General features: G+C 38.9%; 2 protein-coding genes across 2 annotated transcripts in view; both read right to left on the reverse strand.

Annotated features, from left to right (window-relative positions):
- LOC120516825 (serine/threonine-protein kinase PSK1-like) overlaps positions 1-12718 on the reverse strand; it is a 56809-nt gene extending 44091 nt beyond the window's left edge. Inside the window, exons 1-2 of the mRNA XM_039738778.1 lie at positions 12275-12718; positions 1180-1227 (exon numbers count right to left, since the gene is read on the reverse strand). Coding sequence (XP_039594712.1) covers positions 1180-1227; positions 12275-12373 — 147 coding nt within the window. The 5' untranslated portion in view covers positions 12374-12718. The remainder of the gene's footprint in view (positions 1-1179; positions 1228-12274) is intronic.
- A 5818-nt stretch (positions 12719-18536) lies between these two features.
- LOC120516588 (small integral membrane protein 26-like) lies at positions 18537-25776 on the reverse strand. Its single transcript, XM_039738364.1, has 2 exons — positions 25586-25776; positions 18537-18994 (listed from the first exon to the last, which is right to left on the reverse strand). Exons 1-2 carry the CDS (start codon positions 25719-25721, stop codon positions 18831-18833), a joined length of 300 nt encoding a protein of 99 aa, XP_039594298.1. The 5' UTR covers positions 25722-25776; the 3' UTR covers positions 18537-18830.
- Between the last annotated feature and the right edge of the window lie 2179 nt (positions 25777-27955).

Below are 27955 nucleotides of genomic sequence, written 5' to 3' on the forward strand. Positions count from 1 at the left end.
AGGCCTAAAACTGTCCTGAATGCAGCTGGACTCAATTGGACCCCTGAGGGGCTACACTGATGACCTCACTCCGTGTGGCGCATTTTCCTCTTATTTATCCTGTTTGTCTCCTGCCAGTTAACCAACATAAGATTGAGTTTTTTAGGTGACAGATCCTACAAAAGCAGCAGGCATGAAGCCCAGAGGGATGTGATGGTCAATGCCCACATCCGTGGACATCACTGGTTTACCGGAGCATCATTAGTTGGCAGTCAAAGATGGATTCAGGCAAGTGAGGACACAGCAACAAGTTCAAATGTACAAAGCTGCAAAGTGCGTGTTTATTAAAAAACAAAAATTAGTGTCCAAAAGTGCAGTGCATTCAGAAAAATCTTCAGTGAATAATGATCCAAAAAACTACAGTGTCATGAGGAAGTTAAAAAACAAATAAATAAATAAACATGATAGTTAAAAACAGGAATCAGTTCAGAGTCAGAATCAATTCCCTTTTCTTGTCCCCAGTGTGTCTCTCTCTCTCACACTCTTGTCTTCCCAGCTCATCCTTAAGGCCTCTCAGCCAGACTGAGACACAGACGGATTCAGTCCTCAATCCGGCTTTCATACCAGCCACCTCTTTCAGTACTCAATGAGACCTAACCAAGCCCAGCTTCCTCTTCCTGCCACCATTTTCACTCTGTACAAGACCCCCAGAGACCACAATCGGGTCGGTTCACCCCTGGGATGCCATTCTCTTCACTCCACCTTTCCCTTTCAATGCATCGGCCACCTGATTCTGCTCTCACACTCTCTTCTCCTCAATTTCCTCTCTTCTTTTCTTTCTCCCTTTTCCCTGACCTACTCAGACCTTTTATAGTTCTGTGAGTGAGCCGCAGAGTGTTAATGAGGGATGATTGTGCATGTGAATAACCAACCAGCCAATACCCTTATTAAGAGCTCTCATGTCTTTCCTTGCTCGTGTTCACCTGCTCTAGTATGTCTGAGCCACACAATTTTTAAAAACCTGCCCCAAGCCAGACCCACCATGGACCTCTGACACGCAGTACCACAAGGGACTGCAGAAGGTGTGAATTTCTTGCAAAATGAACTCAATCTTTTTCTTTCACATTCATTCTCCATTTAGCCAAAATTACTAACCTGTTAATATAAATTGATAAGGGACAAGCACAAAAAGCACATTACCGGTGGATGTTCATCATTTCTCTTCTCTTGTCTTGGAAACAACTTTCTCTGCAGGTGAAAAAAACAGACTGAGTTGGAGAAAAGAGGTGGCATTTTAATATGAGTCATAAATGTTTGTCCAATGTGACAAAGTAAAAGTATGTGCATGGTGTCAAAAGGGAGCAATTGCAGTTCTGCATACTGACCTGCTATACACTGCACAAAATATCACTTTCAGAATAAACTTCCAGTTCCATTCAACTGCTATAGCTGCTATATTCAGTTTCTCCTTGCAAATATTATATGGACTTGTACAGTTCATGCAAAATAGAAAATAAATCAATAGCATTCTAAGAAAATATTTTATTGGAATAAATAAAACCTGATTTTTTTTTTGTCAAGACAGAAACAACACAGATGTTGGATTTTTATTTTTACATTGATAGATACAACTTTATTTGTCCCCAGGGGAAATTTGGCTTTTAGGAAAAGAAAAACAGAGAGAAATACAGAGCTTCTTTAAAAAGGCCGGGACATAAGATCCAGATCATTTTAACGTGATGTTTCTTGTGCAGCATTAATATTAGAAATGAAGACTTGGTAACAGCGTAGCTCAGGGGTACTCAGCTCCATTCTAGGAGGGCTGCAGTGGGTGTAAGTTGACATTTCAATCATATTCCTAATTTGTTTTGCTAATAATCAGATATTTATATGAGTGGGAATCAAGCTAAAGTTAGAAAATGGAACAAACCTTAACAAAACTGAAAATGTCATTTCTCCTTGTAGTCTCCACTCTTCTCAATGCACTTGGGCCACTTGCCTGGAAATGCCTGGATTCCAGGAGAATAAAAGGTTTTGTCTTGTCCTCGCAAACCACTTGTGCACCCAAGTTATTGTCGAATACTACATGCTGAGGGGTCCTACGGTCACTAGTGCATGTTACTGTGACTTGCAGGAGACCAATGTGAAGCCTGATATTCGATCCAAGCGGCGGGGACTGCTGTCTCAAGGAGTCCTTTTGCTGCAGGACAATGTCCGCCCACCCACAATCTGCTAAGAACAACCAAGACTTCTCTGGAGAAACTGAACTTTGAGGTATTGCCACATCCTCCTTATTCGCCAGATTTGGCACTGTGTGATTTCCACCTTTGTGCACCGCTAAACGAACATCTGGGTGGACGTCAATTCAAGACAGATGATGGCATGAAGAAAACAATGCACGAGTGGTGGCAAGGACAAGACAAAACCTTTTACTCTGCTGGAATCCTGGCACTTCACGGGCAGGTGTCTCAAGTCCGTTGAGAAGTGTGGAGACTACATTGAGAAATGACATGATCAGTTTGTTAAGGTTCATTCCATTTTCTAACTTTAGTTTGACTCCCCCTCGTATTTTCTGTTTCACAAAGAAAATGAACAAAATGTTCGAGGGAGTTAAACCCCTTATTCCCTCAACTTTTTTCAAAGGATTTTTTTGAGACCTAATGATGGACACACCTGGAGACAAACGAAAGCATCAGTGAGGCTGGTTAACGCTGGTCTGCTCCAAAATCATCCCGTGCAAAACAAATTGGTGGACTTTATATAGGTGGGCTGAATCCAATTTTAAAATTGAAATTTCTTTACTACAAAACATTTCAGTTAGATATTAGATATAGAGAAAAGCAACATTTTGAAAAAAAAAAATTGTCAGTTTTTTTCAAAATAAGTTACATTCACAAAACCGAACTCTTGCAAATTGGAACTAAAGTTCAGCTTAATAAAATGAGCTCCTTCCCAGTCCATCTTGGCGGTGGTCTCATCAGACCTCCCTCTACTGTAAAGATTCTTGGTGTCATTTTTGATTCCTCCCTTTCTTATTCCACCCACATAAATCACATTAAGAAACTTTCTCACTTTCACCTCCGTAACATATCCCGTGTTCGCTCCTTCCTCTCGTTTTCTAATGCTGAGAAACTTGTCCATGCTTTTATCATATCCTGCATTGATTATTGTAACTCACTGCTGGCAGGCGCCCTATCTAATCTTATATCACAGCTCCAGTTGATTCAAAACTCAGCTGCAAGAGTTCTTACTCGGACCAGCAGCAGCGAGCACATCACACCCATCCTGCTCCGTCTTCACTGGCTCCCTGTGTCTTACAGAATCAAATATAAAATCCTACTAATAACCTACAAAGCCTTAAATAACCTCATGCCAAACTACATCAGTAACCTTCTCCATCACTGCCCGCCTGCCCGCTCACTAAGGTCCTCTGATTCTGACAATCTTGTTGTGCCCCACACTAATCTACACTCCATGGGTGACAGCAGGGCCTTCAGCTGTATAGTGCCCAGACTCTGGAATGACCTACCGAAATTAATCAGGTCAGCCGACTCCATGAATTCTTTTAAAAAACAATTCAAAACTCATCTGTTCAGGAAGGCTTTTAGCTCTTCTTGACTTCATTCCCCTTCTCTCAGTTTACCTCTCTGTCAAGATGCTCATATAACTGTGTGTGTGTGTTAGACTATCAATTCTGTTGTCTGTTAGGCTTTTTTTCTCTGAATACACTGTCATGATCTTCTTTATTTTTGATTTGTTTTGTACCATTACATACTGTATACCCTACCGTTCTTTCTTATATTCTGTAAGTGCCTTGAGCATGGGAAAGGGGCTATATAAATAAAATGTATTATTATTATATCTCATGCTCATAATAGGGGTGGCACGGTGGTGCATTGGGTAGCCCTGCTGCCTTGCAGTTAGGAGACTCTGGTTCGCTTCCCAGGTCCTCCCTGCGTGGAGTTTGCATGTCCTTCCTGTGTCTGCGTGGGTTTCCTCCCACAGTCCAAAGACATGCAGGTTAGGTGCATTGATGATCAGAAATTGTCCCTGGTGTGTGTATTTGTGTGCCCTGCAGTGGGCTGGCACCCTGCCTGGGAATTTGTTCCTGCCTTGCGCCATGTGCTGGCTGGGATTGGCTCCAGCGGACCCCTGTGTTAGGATATAGCGGGTTGGATAATGACTGACTAACTGTTAATAATATTTTAAAAGTATATTTTGAGCTGAAAAATGACTGTTCTATTCATTCTTAATGTTAGTGTAGATGGATACAACCCAAAGTAAAGCGTTTGTTACAATTTGTTTGCTCTAAATCAGAATTTTTTTTATTTCTTCAAAACAGACAGGAATTTATATTTAAAAGATTAGAAAGATGCCTTTTTATTTTCCAGAAGGGGCAGATTTGTTGCATAAATGGTTTTTACAGACATAGGCAAGGACGGGTTTATCCAGCCATTGTCTTGACCAGGTAAGCAAAGAGGCAAAGGACACACAGCCTTCCTTTACTGAGACAAAAGTTACTGTTTGTTTTTGGGGGTTTTTTTTTTAACAAAGCCAGGGGTAGATAGACAATAAAAGGAAGTGCGGACAAAAAAAGAAGGCATCTTCACTGGACCTCAAATCTGGAAGCTGTTCAAGGACACAAATTACAAAATCCAAGCTGAATGCAAAGGTAAAAGAAAACTAAAAGGAATGAAGTGAGGGACGTCTCTCTTCTTACCTAGCACTTGGTTGCAATATGTCCTTAAAAATGAATTTCTTACACTCTCATTGGGATTTTTTTCCCATGAACATGGGCACAGTTTGGGCTGCACCAGGACATTGCTCAAATGTAGATACGTTACAGTGATGGTGGAGTGAGTCGCGCTTAGCAGATTTCCAATGGTCATTCCACCATGGAACCCCTTCAGAGGATTGTAAGAGGGAAAAGCTACCATCTGACTATTTCTTTCAAGCTTTATTTATATTTAAAACAATTATTATTTTTTCAAGTCTAAATAATTCATTTTAAAAATATATTTTTCACTAAAATAGTGTTTTGTTTATTTTTTTCATTTTAAGCCTTCAGGTCTCAAAAACTGGATGTGAAGCTTTTCCCCAAACCTTTTTCTGTGTCAAGGCGTATTCTATCCACACCCTCTAAAACCATCAGCTACCAATAATACAAAAAATGTTACCACATTTGGATTCAACACCCTAATATCTACAAAGAACACTGAAATTTCTGATAGGAAAGAGAAAAATATTTTTTGCAGAGCGGTGTTAGTTGTTATCTCCCTTGTTAAATGTGATTTCTGTGTAATTGACTTCTAGTTAGTAAGAACAAAGAAAGGCCTTGACAAATGAGTTTTATAAAGTCGCAAAAATCAAAGTACAGAAGGTAAGAGACTCCAACTACAGGAAGAACTGAAGTCACGTCTTACTATTAACTGTGAGACAGTAGAAAGAAATCTAAAATGAGCCTTCTTGTCCAATTAGGAATTTGATTACCAGCAAGAAAAACATTAAAAATGAATGTCATTTTAATGAAAATCTGCAGAAACAGAGATGATCAGCCTGATATAAATTAGAGTGGAAAAAAAGCATTAAATATTATATTTTTGAACATAAATATACTCAGCAAAAAAAAGAAACGTTCCTTTTTCAGGACTGTGTATTTTAACAATAATGTTTTAAAAATCCAAATAACTTTACAGATCTTCATTGTAAAGAGTTTAAACAATGTTTTCCATGCATGTTCAATTAACCATAATCAATTAATTAACATGTACAGTACCTGTGGAATGGTCGTTAAGACCGTAACAGCTTACAGAAAGTAGGCATTTAAGGTCACCGTTCTAAAAACGCAGGACACTAAAGAGACTTGTCTACCGACTGTGAAAAACACCCAAAGAAAGATGCCCAGGGTCCCTCCTCATCTGCATGAACGTGTATTAGGCATGCTGCAGGGAGGCATGAGGACTGCTGATGTGGCTAGGGCAATAAATTGCCATATCCGCACTGTGAGACGCCTAAGACAGCGCTACAGGGAGACAGGAAGGGCAGCTGATCATCCTCGCAGTGGAGGACCACGTATAACAACACCTGCACAGGATCGGTACATCCGAATATCACACCTGCGTGACAGGTACAGGATGGCCACAACAACTGCCCGAGTCACACCAAGAACACACAATCCCTCAATCAGTACTCAGACTGTCCGCAATAGGCTGAGAGAGGCTGGACTGAGGGCTTGTAGGCCTGTTGTAAGGCAGGTCCTTACCAGACATCACCAGCAACAACGCCGCCTATGGGCACAAACCCACCTTCGCTGGAGCAGACAGGAGTGGCAAAAAGTGCTCTTCACTGATGAGTCACGGTTTTGTCTCACCAGGGTGATGGACGGATTGTGTTTATCGTCGAAGGAATGAGCGTTACACCGAGGCCTGTACCCTGGAGCGGGATCGATTTGGATCGATGGCTAGGGCCATTCCCCCCAGAAATGTCCAGAAACTTGCAGGTGCCTTGGTGGAAGAGTGAGGTAACATCTCACAGCAAGAACTGACAAATCTGGTCCAGTCCATGAGGAGGAGATGCACTGCAGTACTTCAAGCAGCTGGTGGCCACACCACATACTGACTGGTACTTTTGATTTTGAGCCTCCCTTCATTCAGGGACACATTGTGAAACATTTTTAGTTTGTCTTATGGTGTTGACTCTTTTAGTGTTCATACAAATATTTACACATTAAGTTTACTGAAAGTAAAAACGGTTGAAAGTCAGAGGACGTTTCTTTTTTTGCTGAGTATATAACTAACAACTGCATCGATTCATTTGTTTCAGCTGAAAACAAACCAAACATTCTCTATGTCAGCCTGAGAATTTGGGAAGCACGACTCACCAGTAAAGCCATTGTGTTCACCCAGTTGTACACTGTTGTGTAGCTGACTATGGTCAGCTGTGACCATCATAACTGTCACTTATGACATGTATGGCTGATCAGCCTTCGCAACAAATATCACTAGGGAAAGACCATCTGTGGTAACGGGGAGGAAGTGTTGACATACCCTCTTGGGTTTCCATTGTGACACGTTCTGTATTGACTCCTCTGACATGTTAGATGTTTGTAAAGAGTGTTCTCCATAAGTATTAGAGCAGAGAGTGGTGACACCTTTCTGTACCAAAATCGGACTGTACACCACTACACAGCTACCCATCCCCTTTGACGAAGTGTTCAGAACTCTCGCTTGTATTATAATATCACTTGAACACCTACAAGTCCAAATACAATTGTTGTAGCTTCTGCAAAAGGAACACATTACATTTGAAATATTACATGAGTTATTTAAAAAAGCAGCACTTTGGGGACCTTCAGATCTTCATTCATGGGATATTTTATACATGCTGAATGAATAGGGATTGAAAAGCTTGTTGGACTTACTTTGTCAAAATTGTTCAAATGTTCTTAAAAGCAATCCCTCCTTTAATTTGCTCGAGTTAATATCTATTACCACCAGGCAATATAAAAGAAAAAATACAAAACATGTTGACAGAATTGCAGTATCTTACAATCTACAAACTCAATTTTGTTTGTTTCCAGCCATTGAAGACCCTAATTTGATATGGTCCAGTAACTTTTTGTACATTAAAGAAGTGTTTTGTTTTTTTTTGGCTACAGTGCATTACTTTATTGCTAAAAAAATAGATTAATTAGAAGTGAGAATGACCCATAATCTGTAAAATTGGCTGTAATTGAATACTTGAGGTGGGCCGGTATTCATCTTAACGTATTGTTGAGTACCAGTATACTGTACTACACCTGTGTCACTTGAAACTTCACAGGGGGGCAACTGCACTTTGATCGAATGTTATTGTATCGCGGTGCCTGAAGTTTCAAGGGGTACCTACCTAGCCTTTCCTGTAGCAGTGTAGCACAGCACTTGAAGTTTTATGAAGACCCCCCCATGCCCCTTTACAATCTAATATTATTGTATCAGGGCACTTTGATCAAACAGAGTGCCATCGGTAATTTGGTTCCGCATCAAGAACCCTAGAATTTTGGAAATCATTGTTTAGGTTTATAGGGTCGGTATGTCACATGTAGAGAAATTACATTACCTTATTTCGCATGCCGCCTTTATCCAAGGCGAATTAAAACATTTATGATACAATTGGTTACATTTCTTTTGGTTTTCCAATTGGAGCACAGACAGGTCAAGTGACTTACTCAGGGTCCCTCAGTGTCACTAGCAGGATTTGATGTCCAGTCGAGCTGGCTTGCCACAGGTGGACTCCACAATCACATTCTAGTCATATCTCAGAGAGAATGAAAGCAAACAGGACGCCACAGCAAAGAGTCTGAATACTTATATGAATGAGAGATTTCAGTCTTTGATTTTTAATAAATTAGTAAGGTTTTCTGGAAGCACGTTCTCATTTTGTCATTATGGGTTACTGAATGTGGACCAATGGGCAAAAAAATGGCATATTTATAAATTTAAAATGAAATCAACAACACACTGCTCTGTGGCTAAGGAGCTGCACTGGTATCTGGAAGGATGCCTGTTCAAATCCCATTAGTGCCAAAAGGGATCCTACTCTGTTGAGTAAGGCCTTTAACCTGATGATTACTCCGGGGCGCTGTACAGTGGCTGACCCTGCACTCTGACCCCCAAAGGTTATATGAAAAGACAAGTTTCCCTTGGAGATTAATAAAGTTGTATATCAATAAAAGTGTGCCGAACAGCGTTTCTCAACCTTTAAGTATTTGTGACCCGAGTTTTCATAACAGTTTTAATCGAGCCTCCCTAACATTTTTTTGAAAGGAGCCCACTAATATCTATTTGTTCTTTTTTAATTAATAATATATCATAGATGTATATTTTATTACATTTATATATTTTATTATCGACATTTATCTAACTCTGTATTTATTTTTCTCTTAACAGAATGTAGTTTAAGTTAATTTGTTTAGGTTTCAATAGATGTGTTTTTCATATCTTTAATTCTTGTTTTCTTTTTTTCACATCTTTGCGCCCCCCTTTTTGTTACCCCTAGGGGGGCCCGCCCCACAGTTTGAGAACCAATGGTGTAGAAAGTGAAGTGGTGTGAATATTTTTAAATTAACTGAGGAACGTCTGTGGCCTTGGAAGTGGAAGCACAGAATTTAGAAATGTTTCAGTATGATTTGACTTGTCCACACATCCATCTGTCTGTCCATTTCCTACAACTGCATTTGCCTGTTAGAGTCGCGGAAGGTGAATGGATAGACTTAAAATGCCAAAAAATTGTGCATTCTATAATTGTTGTTTTCTTCCTCCTAATTATTGAACAAAGGACTTAGAGTTATTTTTTTAACATGAGGAACAATTCTTATCTTAAGTTCATCTGCACCACATCATCGCACATTTCTTACTTTAGGAAATGTCACCATTTATTGATGTTGAACTCATTGGCATTTAAGTAAGTCCTGGCTTACATTCCACCAGTGGAAACTACCTGAGATATTGAAAGGGTACAAATGCCTAAGACATGACAGGAACAGGAATCAGAGAACAGGGGCTAAATTCAAATTAAAAATTCTATTCTTCTTCTCCTTTGTGTATTCTGTGTTGGTAACCTTTTCAGAGGCCAGAAATACTCATGATATCTTATGATATTTTGGCATTACCGTGCAAGGTAGAAAATGCATGCATTGCGGAACATGTTTATGGACTTGGTTAACTGTTTTTTTTTTTTTTTTTGTTTATTTATTTCATGAAAGATATCACATTTTGTTTACTGCAGCAACAAGTCACACAGTGATAATAGAATGCAATTATACATATTAGTAGAGTGCATAAAATACATGCATTTTAGTAGCGTTTTACAGTATTGTGTAGTTCAGGGGTCCCCAACTCCGATTCTGGAGGGCCACAGTGGCTACAAATTTTATTTGATTTGCTCTAGAAGACTCAAACCCCTTAATTGTTTCCATCCATCCATTTTCCAACCCGCTGAATCCGAACACAGGGTCACAGGTTCTGCTGGAGCCAATCCCAGCCAACACAGGGCACAAGGCAGGAACCAATCCTGGGTAGGGTGCCAACCCACTGCAGGACACACACAAACTCACCCACACACCAAGCACACACTAGGGCCAATTTGGAATCACCAATCCACCTAATCTGCAGGTCTTTGGGAAAAAAACCGGAGCGCCCGGAGGAAACCCACGCAGACACAGGGAGAACATGCAAACTCCACGCAGGGAGGACCCAGGAAGCGAACCCGGGTCTCCTAACTGCGAGGCAGCAGCGCTACAACTGTGCCAACGTGCTGCCCCCATAATTGTTTCATTTTCCTTAATTAGTAGCCAAACAATAATGAGATATAAAATGAGCCAAAACAAGACCAGCAAACTGTATCCATCATACAATATCTGAAAATAAAGAAAGGTCAAGGTCTCAGGAATGGTGATCTGCTGAGGTCCACAAAACATTTTAACAGTGCTCTTAGGAAAGAGAAAATCCATAATGTCAGAGATGTCTGCTATTGCACAACAAGAGCAGCAACAAGCCATGGGATTAAAGAACGAGTTTAATTAACAACAAGACTCGGCGCCTCATTAAGCAACTGAAATTGGTAGGAGTTTGAGGGCCTGACTTAGGTGGTCTTCTGTTGGCTCACTCACTTCACATTTCATTTCTGTTTGGGTGTCATTGAAGGAAACAAATGAAGCAATTCAGAGGAATGATGAAAACATTCAGGGGAACAAATCTTAAATAAAAAGTCAATTAAAATAATTCAAAAGAAGTTAATTAGCAGCAAAAACAGCTCACTGATTAAGAAAAAGGTTAGAATGAAAACATGCAGCCATTGGGGCCTTCCAGGACTGGAGCTGGGGACCCCTGGTGTAGTTCACAAACTATGCCCATATAGGCTTTGTCAACGCTAAGGGTCGCAGTTGCCCCTTTAAACCCAACAGACAGACACACAGGACACAGGTTAAAAGCACAAAGAAGTATTTTTAATTCTTTTCTTCTCCAATAGTACTACCCAAGCACCACAGCCACAGTAAACAGGCAATAAGTACAAAACACAAATCTCTCATCTCCTCTCCTCTCCTCTCCTCTCCTCCCCACTCAGGCTCGCTTGCTGGATCTTCAGCAGTCCTTTTCATAGTCATTGACCTGGAAGTGCTTCTGTTCTTCCGTTCATGTGACTTGCTAGCACTTCCGGGTCAGAAGGAGAACTCAAGTTTTCTTCTGCCTGGAAGTACATCTGGGCTTTCGTCCCCGTGACTGGGTAGTACTTCCAGGCTATAGGTGAAACGTGACTCTCCAGGTTCTTTTGAAGCGTCCCCTGGTGGCACCCATGGTACCCAGCAGGGCTGTGGTATTAAACTACATGTCCCATAGTGCCCTGCAGGAATCCAGGGCACTGCTGCAGTCCAGGGAAGCTGCCATCTAGCGTCTTGGGGGAAATAGTGTCCCAAAGAGGTGGTCTTCCCGCATCCTTTCACTCTGTGGGCATCCCAGCCGGGTTGAGCTGCGGACCATCTATCACAACTTCTGGTGGCTCAAATTATTTTCCCAGATACTAGATTCTAATTCACATGAAAAAGCAACGTTTTTTGTATTATTGGTAGTTGATGGTTTTAGAGGGTGTGGAAAGAATACGCCTTGACACAGAAAAAGGTTTGGGGCAGCTTCCTGTATACTTGAAGTATGGCTGCCCTGAAGGCAAAAGAAATATAAATTCAAGGCTGTTTACAGATACGAGTCCAAAACAGAACTGATTGGCAGAAGGAAAATGTCGGTTTTTAAAGTCAGACAGGGGATGTCATCAGGCTGGGGACTGGAAGTGACGTCATCGAGTCCAGGCAGGATGTCCCATGTTTAGTCTGCAGGGACTAGAGAAAGGATTACTGCACTCTGTCATCCACTGGTTTGACATGGGGCTACCATCTTTTGAGCCCCTGTGCTACCTCCAATGTGCATGTGAGTGACAAGGTCTTAAGGCCAATTGCAGTTCGTGTTTCTTAAACACCAAATTTTTGAAAGAATACTTGATGAATAGTTCAAATCTATAGTGCCCTCCATAATGTTTGGAACAAAGACAATTAACACTCTTCTCCACAGTTTAAAACTAAAACTCAAAACAATTCACATGTGATTAAAGTGCAAACTGCAGACGTATTTGCGGTATCACCATGTAGAAATGACAACACTTTTTGTACATGCCCACCCCCCTCCTAATTTCAGGGCACCATAATGTCTGTGACACAATAATGGCATGTCTATTAAAGCCTTCGTATTTATGACTTTGTCACACATACCTTGCATGCAAAGTCTGCTTGACGTCTGCCATTCTTAGACCTCACCAAGTGCTGAGGATCTTCTCTGGTGATGCTCTGCCAAGCTTCTAATGCAGCCATCTTCAGCACCTGCTTGTTTTGGGGGCTTGTCCCTTAAGTTCTCTCTTCAACATATGGAAGATGTGTTCAGGTGACCAACTTGGCCTTTCAAGATTTTTCAGTTTTTTAGCTTTGAAAAACTCCTGTGTTGCCTTAGCAGTATATTTGGATCATTACCTTCTTGTAGGGTGAAGTGCCATCCAGTGAGCTTGGAAGCTTTTACTGGAACTTGAGCAGATGTTTCTATAAACTTCAGAATTCACTGTGCTACCGCCGTCAGCAGTTCCTTCATCAATGAAGACAAGTTTGCCAGTATCTGTGGCAGCCATACATGCCCAAGCCATCGCACCCCCACCACCTTGTTTAACAGATGAGGGGGTCTGCTTTGGATCTTGACCCGAAGAATACAGCCAAGACAACACGGGAGTGGCTTTGGGACACGTCTCCGACTGTCTTGAGTGGCTCAGCCAAGGCCCAGACTTTATCCCTTTAGAACATCTGTGGAGCGACCTGAAGATGGCAGAGATTTACAGACACTTCCCATCCAGTCTAACAAAGCTTGAGAGGACCTGCCCGGAAGAATGGGATACACTGCCCAAATCCAGGTATGTAAGGCTTTTAGAGACTTAACCAAGAAGACTCAAAGCTGTAAATGCTACCAAAGGGCTTCAACAAAGTACTGAATCAAAGGTCTGAATACTCATATGAATGAGAGATTTCAGTTTTTGATTTTTATTAAAATTGCAAACCTTTCTGGAAACATCTTTTCAGATTGTTATTATGGGTTACTGAGTTTGAACTGATGAGCAAAAATGACAGATCTACCCATTTAAAATTAAATCTACAACACAATAAAAGTGTGCAGCAAGTGAAGGGATCTGAATACTCTTTGAATCCACTCTATAGATTATAAAAGGAACGTCATTCCTGGACAATTATATTTCACTGTAAAACTTCATAGGGATACATGGTAGTGTAATACTTGGTAAGTTGTTACAAATAAAATATAAGACTCACAAATTAATTAAAGGTTAAGAATTCAAATTTAAGCACTGTACATACTGTTTTGAAAATAATTCTATGTCATTTTTATAAGCATTTCAGACCTGTACTCGTAATCCTTTCATAATGATGCCATGGGGTTCAAAATTTGGCCGATTAGGTAAAGTGAAATACAAAGTTTAACACATTAGATTCAAAGCCTCCAAGATTTAGCACTTAATTAAAAGAGGGTCAGAGGAAAAGGACCAAAGAACTGATCAACTTGCTGAAACAGGAGAAAACGTATGTTAGCAAAATCCAAGATCTTCAGCCAAAAAATGAAGTCGCTACCTGAAAAAATAAAGGACTTCAAACACTGAAGAAGTAGCAATACTTTTCACATAGTAAGGTTAAACAGGGAAGACAGGGTGAAGATGTCATCCAATTTCTTTAAAAAATGTGATCCACAGTTTTTCTGATATTCACAGTGGTAGAAAGGTGTCACAGAGTTTAAACTCCTGACAGGAACACCTCGTCGCCCAGGCCAATGACCCTGAAATTCCTGACCTACATTGACTGTCAGATAGTTCTGAAGAAAGCGAGAAAATCCTCTAATCTAGTTTTTGATGGGTAGAAAATCTGAATATATCCCAATTTCAGCCTTACTGTCACTTCTGCTAGAAAAGCTATGACCCCTGTAGCAAAGACAGTGTGAGAGACAGGTTTGCATCCCTTCCTTTTATATCATATCCATCTTGAAGTGCCTGCTGGATTGGAATGAGAAGTCAAGCAAAATGATACTTTTTATTGGCTAACTGAATAGATTACAATATGCAAGTTTTCGAGGCAGCTTAGGTGCCTTCTTCAGGCAACTTTGCATGAATGAAGGGGCCTAAATTTCCTTGAAATCTTATAGATTGTAATCTGATCAGTTAGCCAATAAAAGGGGCCATTTTGCTTGACTCATCATTGCATCTATTACGGCTAACACGGTACAACACCCTACTACTCCTGTTTTGGCAAATATAACTTAAGATGAACCTCTTATGTCCATCAAGGTTGTTAACGCCTTTCAAACTACTGGTGTCCCCCTTTTAATTGCAGGATCCGTCTCGATTTACTGTATAAGTACCTCTTTCAGATTACTGGGATCCTGAGAGGTACTTACCAGTGCTTAACTCTCCTTTGTGTTAGCATCTAACAGTTCTTTTTCCCGATTTTAATAATAATAATACATTTTATTTGTAATGCACTTTATATTTTAGCCATCTCAAAGTGCTACAGAGTAAAAAAAAAAAATAATAATAATAATAAAACAGAAGAATCAATGAAATACTTTAACAAAATGTCTTTTTAAAAAGATACGTTTTTAGGTGCTTGGTTGGACTCAGCGAGGTTTGAAATACAGACTTTCTTCTTTAGTCTCATCTTGATGAGAGCTGAGAGCCAGTTACTTAAAACCTGTGCCATCCCTTCTGGCCACCACTCTCCTGCTGTCATGCTTTTTCCTTTTCTAAACGTAAAACATAAATTAAATTGATTAACACCCTTATTATGTTAATTCAAGACAGAACCTTTGAGGTAAGGTAATCTTACTTGCTAATCATTGCACAACAAGACATTGGCGATGTGTTGCATGTGAATTAGCACATGCAAGTAAGAATTTCATTGCACTCCGTATATGTCATTATAATGGCCGTATGAAGTATAAGCCTAGGTCAAGATTCTTTTGAAGTAATTTGAAATGGGTAAAGAAGACAAATAAGTATTATCTGTGTAGTCTATACAAGCTTTAACTAACTTAAATCATTTGCTTTTATTGTTATTATTTCTTAACTATCCCTGACTGTGAAACACTTTGATAAACATCAGCAGGAGGTAAACTTGTGTAAAAAAGATTTACTTTGGATTTTTATTCTTTGTTCATTGTATCTTCTGCATATAATTAAAAGTAATCCTGCATAATTGAATGTTTTAAGCATTGCATTTGCTCACAGCAGTGAGTACGACTTTTAAAGAGATATTCCAGGTAAAGTAACCAACTGCAGTTTTGAGGCAAGGCCGGTATATTCTAATCATAATCATGGTGACAACATATTGCAAGTTAGTTGAGAATTTCAATTGTGCTTTATCAATGTGTGAAAAACAACCCTAAAAAACTTTGTTTAGATGCCTGTCGAAGAAGCAACGTATATTTATACCATTGCACTCCTGCTCTTGACTTTGAAACGAAATCTGTAAATTTTTGGAAGAAACACGCCCTCGTGTGGTGAACTAGAATATGAGCTGCAGATCACTGCTTTAAGAACTGGACTAAGTTCACTACTGCTGTGAAGTGCAGCATTCAAAATGCCCCATTCCCGGCGTACCACAACATATTGTTTCTAAAGGCACACTTAGCAGGGTTGTGACCTGGAAATTGTGAATAGGTCAAGTAAATGCATCTATTCCAGTTATTAAGAAACAATTCTTCACAAATTATTATTTTTTTAATATTAAGTGTAACTGTTTTTGTTGAGAATTTCCAAGTAGTTCAAAATAATTCAAATGTAGTTACCAGAAAGGTATTCCAGCAATAGTATGACTTGCTGTTCAAGAAAAAACTCCACATTCAAAGTATCTTTGTTCAAAGATTTTAGTGAAATTAGAAACAAACAAAAAAGTTGGTAATGCACACAAAAAAGGGAACTTCTTGTCTTTGTTACTCCTGAAGCTCAAGTATCTATGTTTCACTCCTTAAGGTATCTGAATGTTATCTAATTTAACGCACATACATATACTGTATAGTCAGAAAACTATATGCCCTTAATACCTATCTGACTGACAGTTCGTGTTTCTTTCTAGCTGTCTAACTTCACTGTAAGAGTTACACTAGTGTCACTAACATTATGAACATTCAGTTACCTTTAAGCTGTAGGGAGTGGAACAGAACCTTCCATTGTTTATGGCTAGAGCTACATTATATTCAAGTTCAAACTAAGTAAAAACTAAAGTAAATTTAGCATTAACATTAAATTGAAGGATTTGGCTCTTACATTAATAACTGTTTAAAATTAATTATGCCAATGTAGAGTCGTGACGTGTTGCATGTTCATAAGCATGTACATGTAAGTAGGAATTTCACTTCAGTGTGTGCTCCTAACCTCCTCCTCCTCATCATGTGACAGTAATGACCCCATAAACCTATAAAATAAACCTAATCCTTCCTTTTCTAAACTGAACTCCTTTATAAAGAATTTACTGGAGGAACGTCTGGTTATGTTAAAGTTTATCTTGTTGTGCCCCGCTCCTCAGGTCCACAGCAGCATCCTCGATTTCCTGGAAGTTTCATTCTTTTTCACAGTGCTAGGCACGGTTGATTTCTTTGTTGCCATTAGTTGTTACTGTTAAGGATTATTGTACAGCACTTTTATAATTTACTGTTTTAAAAGGAACTAGAATTCTATGTCTTTCCTTGGTGATTTTACACCATGTCAAAACTTCAGTTAAAAATCCTTTTTTTAGGATTGCACTTGACAGTAAACATTTCAGAAGTTGTAAAAACTGAAAATAAAAGATTCCCACATTAAACACCAGCCTTGAATTCTGTATCAGGTGCCATGTTACTGTTTTAAAAAAGAATTAGAAAGGTATATTTTTTAATACTTTTATTCCTTAGTATTTCTTTGATTATTTGCTTGAATATGCATTTATCCAGTTACCCTTTTTTCACTGAATATACTTGTTTCTTGTCTGAGTGTATCTGTTAATTTTGCTGCTTTCTTTAAGACTTGTTAAGGGCATTTTATGTATTTCAAGTTTAAATGAAATGTCTCCTACAGAGAGGAAGTAGGCCTTGGATGAATCAGAAATAAACTTATTAAAAAAAAAAACATAAAACCTCAAAGAAATAATGTATAAAAAGGAATGTCTACAATAAGGGCTTATGGTGGAACAAATTATTTCTGCCTATAAAAAAAATGAGCAAAACTACAGTTCATCAGCAGTGAATCACATTTGTTAGAAGTGAACCTAGTCTAAAAGCAGTGGCTGATATTTATACATAAACTGTTTTATGTGGAAATGGCATCCATTTAAAAAGGGGTGACACAATTGCAATCATTATTCCAGGTGAATGGCATTGTCGGCAAGAATCCATGGAACTTAAATTAGGTAAAGGATGACCCAGCCAAAGTAGAGTTAATATATCTTTGTCATCCGTTCAATCTTCAGGGTCAGGTCCTAACTAGATAAATCCTGGCCCCTGGTCAAAGTGACTACAGACAATGGGCAGAAAGTGGCCTTAGAGGCAGAGCTTCAAAGAAAAAGCCATTTCCGAAACCGACTAAAAAAAGTAAAGGTTAAACAAGTACAAGACTGGAAAAGCATATTATGGTCAGCATTCTGGAATTATCTTTGCTCTGTTGCAGATGACACTGGTACTTGGCGTGTATTTAAGGAAGAAGCCAACAGAGGACCTGTAAAGTGTCTGATTCTTAAACTACAGACTCTGATGTACTGTACTTATACACTTGTGCAATTGTCCATATAAGCTGTTCCCCCCTTTTTCTATACTCGCTAGATCCAGGCAGTAACTTACGCCTTTGTATAAATCTGTTTCATTTTGGCCATTTCTGAACCCAGAACTGAACTTTAGGAATAGCAGTACCTTCAAAAGCAAGTGAACAGAATAACAGGTTTCGGCAGTCCTAATGCAATTATATAGGTTTCTCTAATAACCAATTTAGCATGTCAAACTAATAAATTTAGGATAAGCTAAGGAAGTTGACCATTACGACACAGATGTAATGGCTCCTGAAAAATGGGCTTTGCAGTCATATATGAATAATTGATTAAAGATCAGTCATTTCTAGCCATAGTAGTACTGTCTTGCCTATATCTTTAAACCAATTTAATGGTATCTTGATATAAAAAGAAAAGAAAGCAGGAAAATTTCAGGATGTGGCCATACTTTTGGCTGGTAGTGTACATTCAGCTGTAGCATTTTTTGAAAAGCTAAAACTGTTGCAAGGGTTCTGGGCATTACACCAAGCAATGTACATCTACAGATAAAGCCTAAAGATTCCTAAAGTGCATATGCCTTGTTCTGATGGTTTAAGTAAATGAGCGTGTCTAATATACAAATGATTCCAAAAAGTGACAGCTGTCAATCATATTCATCATGTCATTAAAATCCCATTGATTGGTCACAGTTCTGAATTACCTCTTCTGCATATTAATTCTTCTGAAGGAATAAACATCAATGTCACCACTGAGCTGCTGGTACTGCCAAGGTCCTGCTGCTCTCCACAAGACCCCATGAGCTTTCTGACTTAAACTGCAAAGAACATTTAAAATTCATAGTTTTATTATATGCAGTTGTCTTTTGTAAAAAGCTGATCAAACTGAAAGGACTGTTATATACAACAATGTGAGTTTATCTGAATATTATTCATAAATAATTGAACAACACAATAGAGTCTGGCTCCTTTACATACAGTACAACTTGAAAAGGTCTTCACTTTTCAGAGACATCGTCTTCAGCACTGTTTCCAAATGATTTCAGGTACTTGGCAATTCTGCTTGTAAATGGTACAGAATTTTCCTTGTATGTTGCGGTCACCACAATGTTAGGCGATATTTTCATCACTTTCACATTATCTGAATCTTCAGCTTCCATATCTAAAGTATGAGAAAAAGTCATGATTAGTAAAAACAGAATGAATATGCAGGCAAGCAAACTAAACTTGACAGCATCTTAGAAAGACATCTGCAGTAGTCATTGAACTGAAAGGCAGCAAACACTAGAGATTGTGCAGTAAACAGCATCCAGTTTTATCAGATCTAAAGGGATAAAAAGAAGAGGCTTAAGCACCTGATGAGCATAGGCCATATGTGGACCCAATCCTGCTCTTGAAAAATCACAAAGAAATAAATAAGAGCTAGTCTTCCAGAAATCTTTTAAATGGTGAATAATGTAATTCAAGACACTGACAAAAATTAAGGTGATGTGCAAGCAAAACTAAAATCGATGAGCCACTCAATGTAATGGGTCATGATAACCTGGAAGAAACTACTGACCCAAGTAGCTAAAGCTGAGACCCTTACAGCCAGATTACTATTAAAATATTGTCTGAATGTGCTTCTGACTTTCCCTTTACATTTGCATCTTCTTCCTAGTGGACCTGTTTGGTGCCAACAATGACACACTTTAAAAACTTCTCTAAATAAAAATGCTCCATTTAGACATCAGAACATGTAAGAGCACTACAACTAGAAAGAAGTTATAGCTATTATAGGGCATATGACTACTGCTCAACATATTAAAGCCAGCATGAAATTGCTTATGGACCTGATTAGGATGTGTCTTATAGATTTTGGCCTGCTGATCATAAAAATCACCTTTAAATGTTCCTATCATGTACCATTTTATATTATATTTTATACTAGCTGCCCCTCGCGGCTTCGCCCGCATAGTAGTGAAACAGGACAAACTTTAAAAATCAACAAACAAACAGGTATTGCGGAGGCAAGGTACACTCCAAAACATGGCCAGACATAGACCAATTTGCACGGAGGCTGGCACGTGAGTTAGGAGGGCCCGGTCCTGCCCTGCCCTGCCCTGCTCGGCTCCCGACTCCTTACGTCACACTTCCCCCTCCCTTCAGCCCGCAGCCTCTGTCTCGGATTAGCACGAATATATCGCTCCTGCAAGCGAACTATGATACTCAGTACAATGAGAGAAGTCACAAAATCAACTGGAATATTCAAGCAAATTATAGAAAAAGAAACCTGATCTAAATCTGTCAAGTAATTCTCTCTTTCGCTAGCTTAGGTGGAGGCAAGGTATGCTCCAAGGCTGACGCGTGAGTAAGGAGGGCCCAGACTAGCTCCCCACTCCTGACATCACGCTTCCCCCTACCCTCAGCCTGCAGCCTCTCTCTCGGATTCACGCAAATAAATCACTCCTGTAAGCAAACTATGATACTGAGTGCGATGACAGAAATCCCAAAATCAAACGTAATGTTCAAGCAAATTATACAAAAAAGCCCGATGTAAATCCGTTAAGTACTGTTCTTGTGAAAAGCGGACATACATATACATATATATATATATATGCAGTATATATATATATATATATATATATATATTTATATTATTATATATTTATATTATTACACACACACAGTATATATATATATATATATATATATATATATATATATACACATACATTACAGGCCAAAAGTTTGGACACACCTCCTCATTCAATGTGTTTTCTTTGTTTTCATGACCATTTACAGCACTCCTTCACTCTCCTTCTTGGTCAAATAGCCCTTACACAGCCTGGAGGTGTGTTTGGGGTCATTGTCCTGTTGAAACATAAATGATCGTCCAAATAACCTGACTTCTGCACAACACAACTGCTGGTCCCAACCCCATTGATAAAGCAAGAAATTCCACTAAATAACCCTTATAAGGCACTCCTGTGAAGTGAAAACCATTTCAGGTGACTACCTGTTGAAGCTCATCGAGAGAATGCCAAGAGTGTGCAAAGCAGTAATCAGAGCAAAGGGTGGCTATTTTGAAGAAACTAGAATATAAAACATGTTTTCAGTTATTTCGCCTTTTTGTTAAGTACATAACTCCACATGTGTTCATTCATAGTTTTGATGCCTTCAGTGAGAATCTACCAATGTAAATGGTCATGAAAATAAAGAAAACACATTGAATGAGGAGGTGTGTCCAAACTTTTGGCCTGTACTGTATATATACACAGTATATATATATATATATATATATATATATATATACACACACACACACACACACAGACAGATGTTAGATTTTTTTCATTTATGAATGGGGCACTCATGCTGAAGAGGCTCATAAAATTAAACTGTATTTGGTTCCAGGGCAGAAATGTGTTGTAAATAAACCACTTGCTAATCCAACAAAGATATTTTTGCTTCCTCTAAATTATACACATTTGTGCATGTGAGGGCTGCCAACCAATAAGCACTCAGCCAGAAGTACCGTATATATAATGCAGCAATGAGGCATAAGGAACGTGGAGGTTTTGGACCTTGCAAACAGGATTGAGACTTTTCTGTCTGAAGTCGTATGCTTCACTTAATATGACAGAATGGATAAAAAGAAAAAAAGGGCAGAGTTTGCAGCTGAACTCACCATATTTGTAAAGTGTTAACACTAACCATCATTGGCTGTCAAAAAAAGGGGCAAACTAGTGACACTTTTGAAATGTGAAACTGTGCTGGAAAGTGGTCACCTTGTCGTGCAACTTGACTTGCCCTGCAATTTTTTGTTGTGTAATCTGACATACTCAGGTGATGAGATCAGCAACTGCTGTTGTCAAGTTTAACATCCCCTCTGACTACAAGTTGTGTAATGTAACGTTGGTTATAGCAACTCAGTTAATACTCAGTCTGCCTCTAGTTATCCCATTTTATTTGAAAATAATTACTGGACAGATTGCTGTCGGGCATCTTCTGGCAGAGGTTTTGGGCATTAACCTGTGATATAAAAAAAGATAACTGCAGGACAACAACTGCATACATGTTGAATTCAGCTTTACAGCGAGACAGACTGTACTGCAATGCAATTCCAATGCCTACAGTTGATCTACTGCCAACTTTTATTTTTGCTGAAATGATTTTCTTTGTCTTCTCCTAGATATAAAAAAGTGATGTTAAGCAATTAAGCAATGTGACAAGAAGATGGACAGTAATTTTAATAATCAGTAATTTCATGCATTTAGAGAATAAATCAGTCAACAGGAAAAATAACACATTCACACAGTCTTACTCCATTTCAGGGTTCTAGAGTGTGGTAACACACACCAGGTGCCAGGGTACCAGTCCACCACAGGACCCAAACATATTTCCCTTTATTGAAATAAGGCAGTGTAATCCACCAAGAGATAGAAAATATGCCTGTTTTTAAAACACTAGCTGTGCAATATAAAACTGGGTCAGTATCCTGAAATGTATTAAAGTACCAATGGCAAAATAAAGGATTACAACTTTCTAAAATCACTTTTGAAAAAGAGGATGCTTATTGATGAAAAATGTACTTTATTTGACATTTTATATAGTATATACATGTATGCTGTGCATTTATTGTAGCTGGCAATCATCTCAGGGTACACATGCAATTCTGATCTGTTTGCACATGTGTGAAAAAAAAAATATGTTTTGCAACTGTACAAACATATTTTCTATTAGGATCCGAGTATACCAATTCACAAATCCAACGCACCTTTTATATTCTTGCTTTAAATTTCATTCTTGCATGATTTAAAAATGCTTTATAATTTGTTAAAGTTGCTATATAAAATCATTTCATTAGGTGCAATGAGGGAGGACTGTATTGTTACACTGCACTGTCAGTCATTTATTATTCACAGCTTGAAAAATAAGGCTGACGTGCAACTCTAAAAACTGTCCTAAAATAACTCAGCACATATATGAAGGTGAAGGTGAATGTGGCAGTGGATGGCACTTCAAGGAATGTAATTCTGCCTTGAGCCCACTGCTGCCAGAACAGACTCCGAACACCTCAAATGCTGCACTGGGCAACTTAAATTTATAACATAAATGTATTGATTACTGTAAGATGTAAAAACATAAGAAATTTGACAAACAAGACAAGACCATTCAGCCTAATACAACTAAGATGTCCTATAAACATTTTTATGTCCTATCATGAGATAATGCTCAATTTAAAAATCTATATATATACATATAAAATCCAATTTCTGTAGGTCTGTTCGCTTTTCACGAGAGAACTACTTAACAGATTTAGATTGGGTTTTTTTCCATAACTAGGGGGCTCTGCCCCCTGCTTGCTTCGCTTGCCCACCCCCGGGTTTGGTTTACCAGATATACAATTTAAAGAGATTGTTACTTTCATGGGAATTATTACATATGCATTATTTTCACTTTTATTTTAAAACTTTTGTAAAAACAATACTTGTCCTTTATTTCCTGCCCCGGGAGTGGTTAAATCTCTTTCTCGCAGGACGTATATGTTGTGAAGGGGGGGAGGCTGAACGCACGCTAAGGAGATGCCGTTGGATCAGCTGCTGGCGAGGTGTGTGTTCTGCTTGTCGTTGTTTTAAGAGCTGGGAGCACATGATGCGTGTCTGCCAAAAGCAATCCAACAACTGCTAGGTTAGATGTCCGTTAACTTGTTTTAAATGTTGTCTCACTGCCTTGTCTTGCGGGACGTCAAATTGTCTTTCAATAAGATCACATCTCGTCTCCCTAGACTCCATCCATTTTTTTTATATATAATAGAGAGATTTGCTTGAACATTCCAGTTGATTTTGCGACTTCTCTCATTGCGCTAAGTGTCATAGTTCGCTAGCAGGAGCGATGTATTCGCGCTAATCAAAGACAGAGGCTGCGGGCCGAGGGAAGGTGAATCACGACATCAGGAGTAGGGAGCCTGTCAGGGCCCTCCTCACTCATGAGCCAGCCTCCATTTGAGTCGGTCCACCTCTCGCCACGTTTTGGAGTGTACCTTACCTCTGCTTACCTAGCGATACCTGTTTGTTTATTGATTTTTAAAGTTTGTCCTGTTTCACTACGACACGGGCAGAGTCGCGGGTTGACAGCTAGTATCTTATAACATCACTCATTTTAAAATGTGATTAAACACATCAGATATTTTCTGTTGAGCTACAGTTACAAATGGCATAAATTTTGTATTTGACATCAGCAACTCCAAATGATTGTGACTGGCTCTCTTAATAATAATAATTCTTTACATTTATATAGTAATGTCCTCACTACTCAAAGCACTTTGCACACTCCACATGGGGAGGACTGAGGACACAACTCCATGATCTCCGCACTGCAAGGCAGCAGTGCTTGCCTAACTCCCCTACCACAGCTATACACTGGAAAAACTGTTTGCATTATTCCATGTGATTTTTATATACTTTGGGGAATTCAAAAATGAAAATCATTTTTCTCCATCATATAACATTTTTTCACCAAATACACTTTTTACCTGTCAAGTATATCTTTTTTAAGGTCTGCACACAGTAATTATTTAAATAATATTTTAATGGTAATTTGAACTTAAACACATACCTTAATATTAGAAAATATCAAAGTATACAGTTACTGTATTTTATTTGATAATATCAGAATGCAGCAGGAACTGAACACAGTGATGTGCAGTCAGGGCAGATGCAGTATGAAAATCCCACGTTTGCTGTGCAAGTGTGGCAGGAGGACCAAGAATTGACATCGGGTTCAGAAGGAATGACTAGCTGGTAAAAACGCTACAGCTTGGTGCCAGAAATATCCTCAGAACTAACTTGATGGGCCCAGATAAAGTGCTGCTAATACCCCTACCTAAAAGGCTTGGTTTAACCAACCGGTTTGTCAAATCCTTATCAAAAGATGGGAGCCCCTCTGGTTTGTGCGGAAAGTTTCTGGGTTTGTCTGTGGCTAAATTACATTTTGAAATTGTGAAAAACTAAAATGATACATTTATGGAATTGGGTTGCTACACGAGTATCAAAGTTAACTTTTTTGATTTACATTTGGAATTTTTCCATGAAAATCTCGGAGCGGTGAGTGAAGGATTCCATCAGGACATGGACGGAAGGCACTTGGGACGTTGAGATGTCAGTCTGATGACGGACTACTGCTGGACAATTCACATGGACGCAAAAACTGTACACACGACGGGCCATCCACATATACTTTTTTATTTTGTGCTTAAATGTGACATGATTGAAACGCCCTCGTTATTTTTGGTGTTTTTATGAATGCAAATAAAAATAACTTCGTAACCAAAACCATTTTATCAGTATAAAATTGCAGCCTGTGCTACGTGCTGCCAAGAACACCATTTTAATGAAAAGGTCAGTGGAAAAATGGGCAGCAAAGACCCAACCATTAATCAGCAGGCGGTTCGCTAACGGGCGTCACTTTTCTCCGATCGGGGTTAATAAGAGAATGTGAACCTGTCCTTGGCCGCCATGCGGTAATGATCAAGACATTTGAAAAGTCATCCCCATTGAATCCCGACGCTTCCGCGGAATGACTTGTGCATTTGTACCTCAACAGACGCTTTGTAGTTCAGTTTTCGTAAAGCGTGAAGAACTGAAACAAACAACGAGACGAGCCTTTAAGAAGTTCTGCCCAGTCATTTTCTCCACACAGTGTTAGTCGTAACATTAGCAATAAAATACAAAACCATTTACTCATAGTCAAAATGACAATAAACAATTACCAAATGGTGATCTCTTCCCTTCATCGGTATTCCACTTTTTACCGTAATTAAGGTACACCATTGATCCAAACATTGTCCAAATGCCTATGGCATAAACTAACGAGGCGCGCACGTTCCATTTAAACGCGCTTTTCATGTCCACGGCTGCCGGAATAAATCCAACAACAACTACGTCGTCTCCTCTTCATTGGCAGTCTTTACACTCTGTGGTGCATTACTGCCATCTTCTGTCCTGGAGGTGTTAATATGCCTTCTGTCTGTTCATATAATGCCGACCATTTAAAAATGCTGCTATCGCATAACTCTTCTCTTTTTTTATGTTTCTAATATATTTTTTAAACTTAGGTCTTGGATACCTGAAGACATTAACTGCTTTTTCAGCCAGGTTCTCTTTATTTCATAGTTTTTTGATTGCAATAAGATATATACGACAGATTCCGTTGTAAACGTTCCTCTCAGTTCCCATCTGATATTTTCCTAATTCATTTTAGATTGTCATTTAACCCACAGTGACCAGTTCTTAATCTGTTTATAACAATATCATCCCTTCCGTGCTTCACTGTAAAGATATTTCTGACAAAAGTCATTAGTTCACACAACCTGTGCCCATGTTTGCATGTTTTTCCCTTGTCTGCATTTGTTTCCTTCCATATTCCAAAGACATGCAGGTTAGGTGAACGGACTCCAGTGTGTTGGTGTGTACTGTCCAGATATTGAAATATATGTAAGATGTTACATTGGTTTCTTTTTTCCATCATCTCTTTTTGTCACTTTTTTTTATAATGTGAAACAAAATAATTTCGATGTATGGAAGAGCCCATCCTAATCAGTTACTATGGAAAATTACAGTTGTGTTTGGGTAGATATAATAAAAATGGAATGTTCATTTTTCATAAGTTAGATACAGGAAGGTTTTATGCTTATTTGCTATACATTTATATCCTGCTAAAATATTTGAAAGACTGTTTAAAGCTTTTATTTATAAGGCGGAAATGTATTATTACTTAAATAATTTAAAGGACTTTATGAAAGGAAAAGGTTTGTTAGCTATGTCAATGTGTCTGAGGCCATCACTTTTACAAATGGTTTAAATCCTGGGAATAAACAAAAGAAGGGGCTATCTGCTTCTCCACCTATATGCCCTTTAAGGCATCTGAATATTGAATTTTACACAAATGCCACCCATCATGGGTTTTTCTCTTACGTCCTGGGAGAAGTGGACATGTCTTCTAGGTGGGCGAAAGCAATGCCCCATAAGGAGACATGATGGAGCTGCTGTAGCAGAGACACTATTAAAATCAATCATTCCCCACTTTGGGATTCCAGTTTAGATTCCTTAAGACAGAGGCAATCATTTTGTTGATGATCTCATACAGTGCCTTACTAAAGGATTACAAATTAATTAATTGTTTCACTGTGCCTGTTGACCACCGAGTGCAGGTCTGATTGAGCACATGTTGCTGAAATTTTGTGCACAAATGCATTTGTTTTAACGTCACTTAGGGGTGCCCAAACAAAAATGATTGGCCCAATACTTCATATACTAATAATGGGACAATCAATGCAACACAATGTACCATGTCCCCTGTCCCATTGGATCTTCAAACAGTTTTTCATGAAACATTGGTATATTGTTTACTAATGAGAACAATCTTAAGTCTTTTATCTGCAGATGACTAATCCTCAGCACAACGCAGAAATTATAAGAGAGAACCGGTTGAGCTCACAGAGTCCATGCATTCTACTGCAGGAAAAAAGGTTTAGCCTTCAGAGGAGTATAATCCAGCTCTTAATTGAGTAACAACTAAACCTCCATTTATTGCTTTGGCTATAACTTCCAGCATCGAGTTATACCTGCCTCCTGGGAAGAGAAAATGAAACAAGACAGGCCTTCCTGAAATGACCCAGGATGAAGCAACCCTTTCTGCAGATCAGGTAGGCCATCCACCTATCCATCCATTCATTTTAAAAATTCATTTATCCTGAGCAAGGCTGTAAGGACACTGGAGCCTATCCTACAAAGATCACGGATCAAGGAAGAAATAATCACTAGACAGTCCATCACAGGGTGAACACACACACTCACAAGTACACACTAAACATCACCATCCATCTAACTGATTTATCCTGAGCAGAGTTGTGGGGAACAAGCAAGAGATCAGGGCAAAGAAATTCCCTGGACAAGGCATCAGTCCATTGCAGTGCAAACACACACACACACATACAAAGCATACACTAAACATCATTGTCACACAAATCCTCATTGTTGGAGTTATCACCCACAATTTCATTCAGCAACATTTCAGCTATTGACTGAACAAGCAGAAAGTTTGTGTAAACTAATTTTCTCATATTATAAAACAGTTAAAA

This window comes from Polypterus senegalus, chromosome 16 (genome assembly GCF_016835505.1).
Source record: "Polypterus senegalus isolate Bchr_013 chromosome 16, ASM1683550v1, whole genome shotgun sequence".
Classification (NCBI taxonomy): Eukaryota; Metazoa; Chordata; class Cladistia; order Polypteriformes; family Polypteridae; genus Polypterus; species Polypterus senegalus.

Coding starts and splice junctions, on each gene's coding strand:
- LOC120516588 (XM_039738364.1), bottom strand. CDS start 25,721: ATGAAAAGCGCGTTTAAATGGAACGTGCGCGCCTCGTTAGTTTATGCC. Junction 18,995..25,585: donor AGGGAAGAGATCACCATTTG/GTAATTGTTTAT, acceptor CTCATACTTTAG/ATATGGAAGCTGAAGATTCA.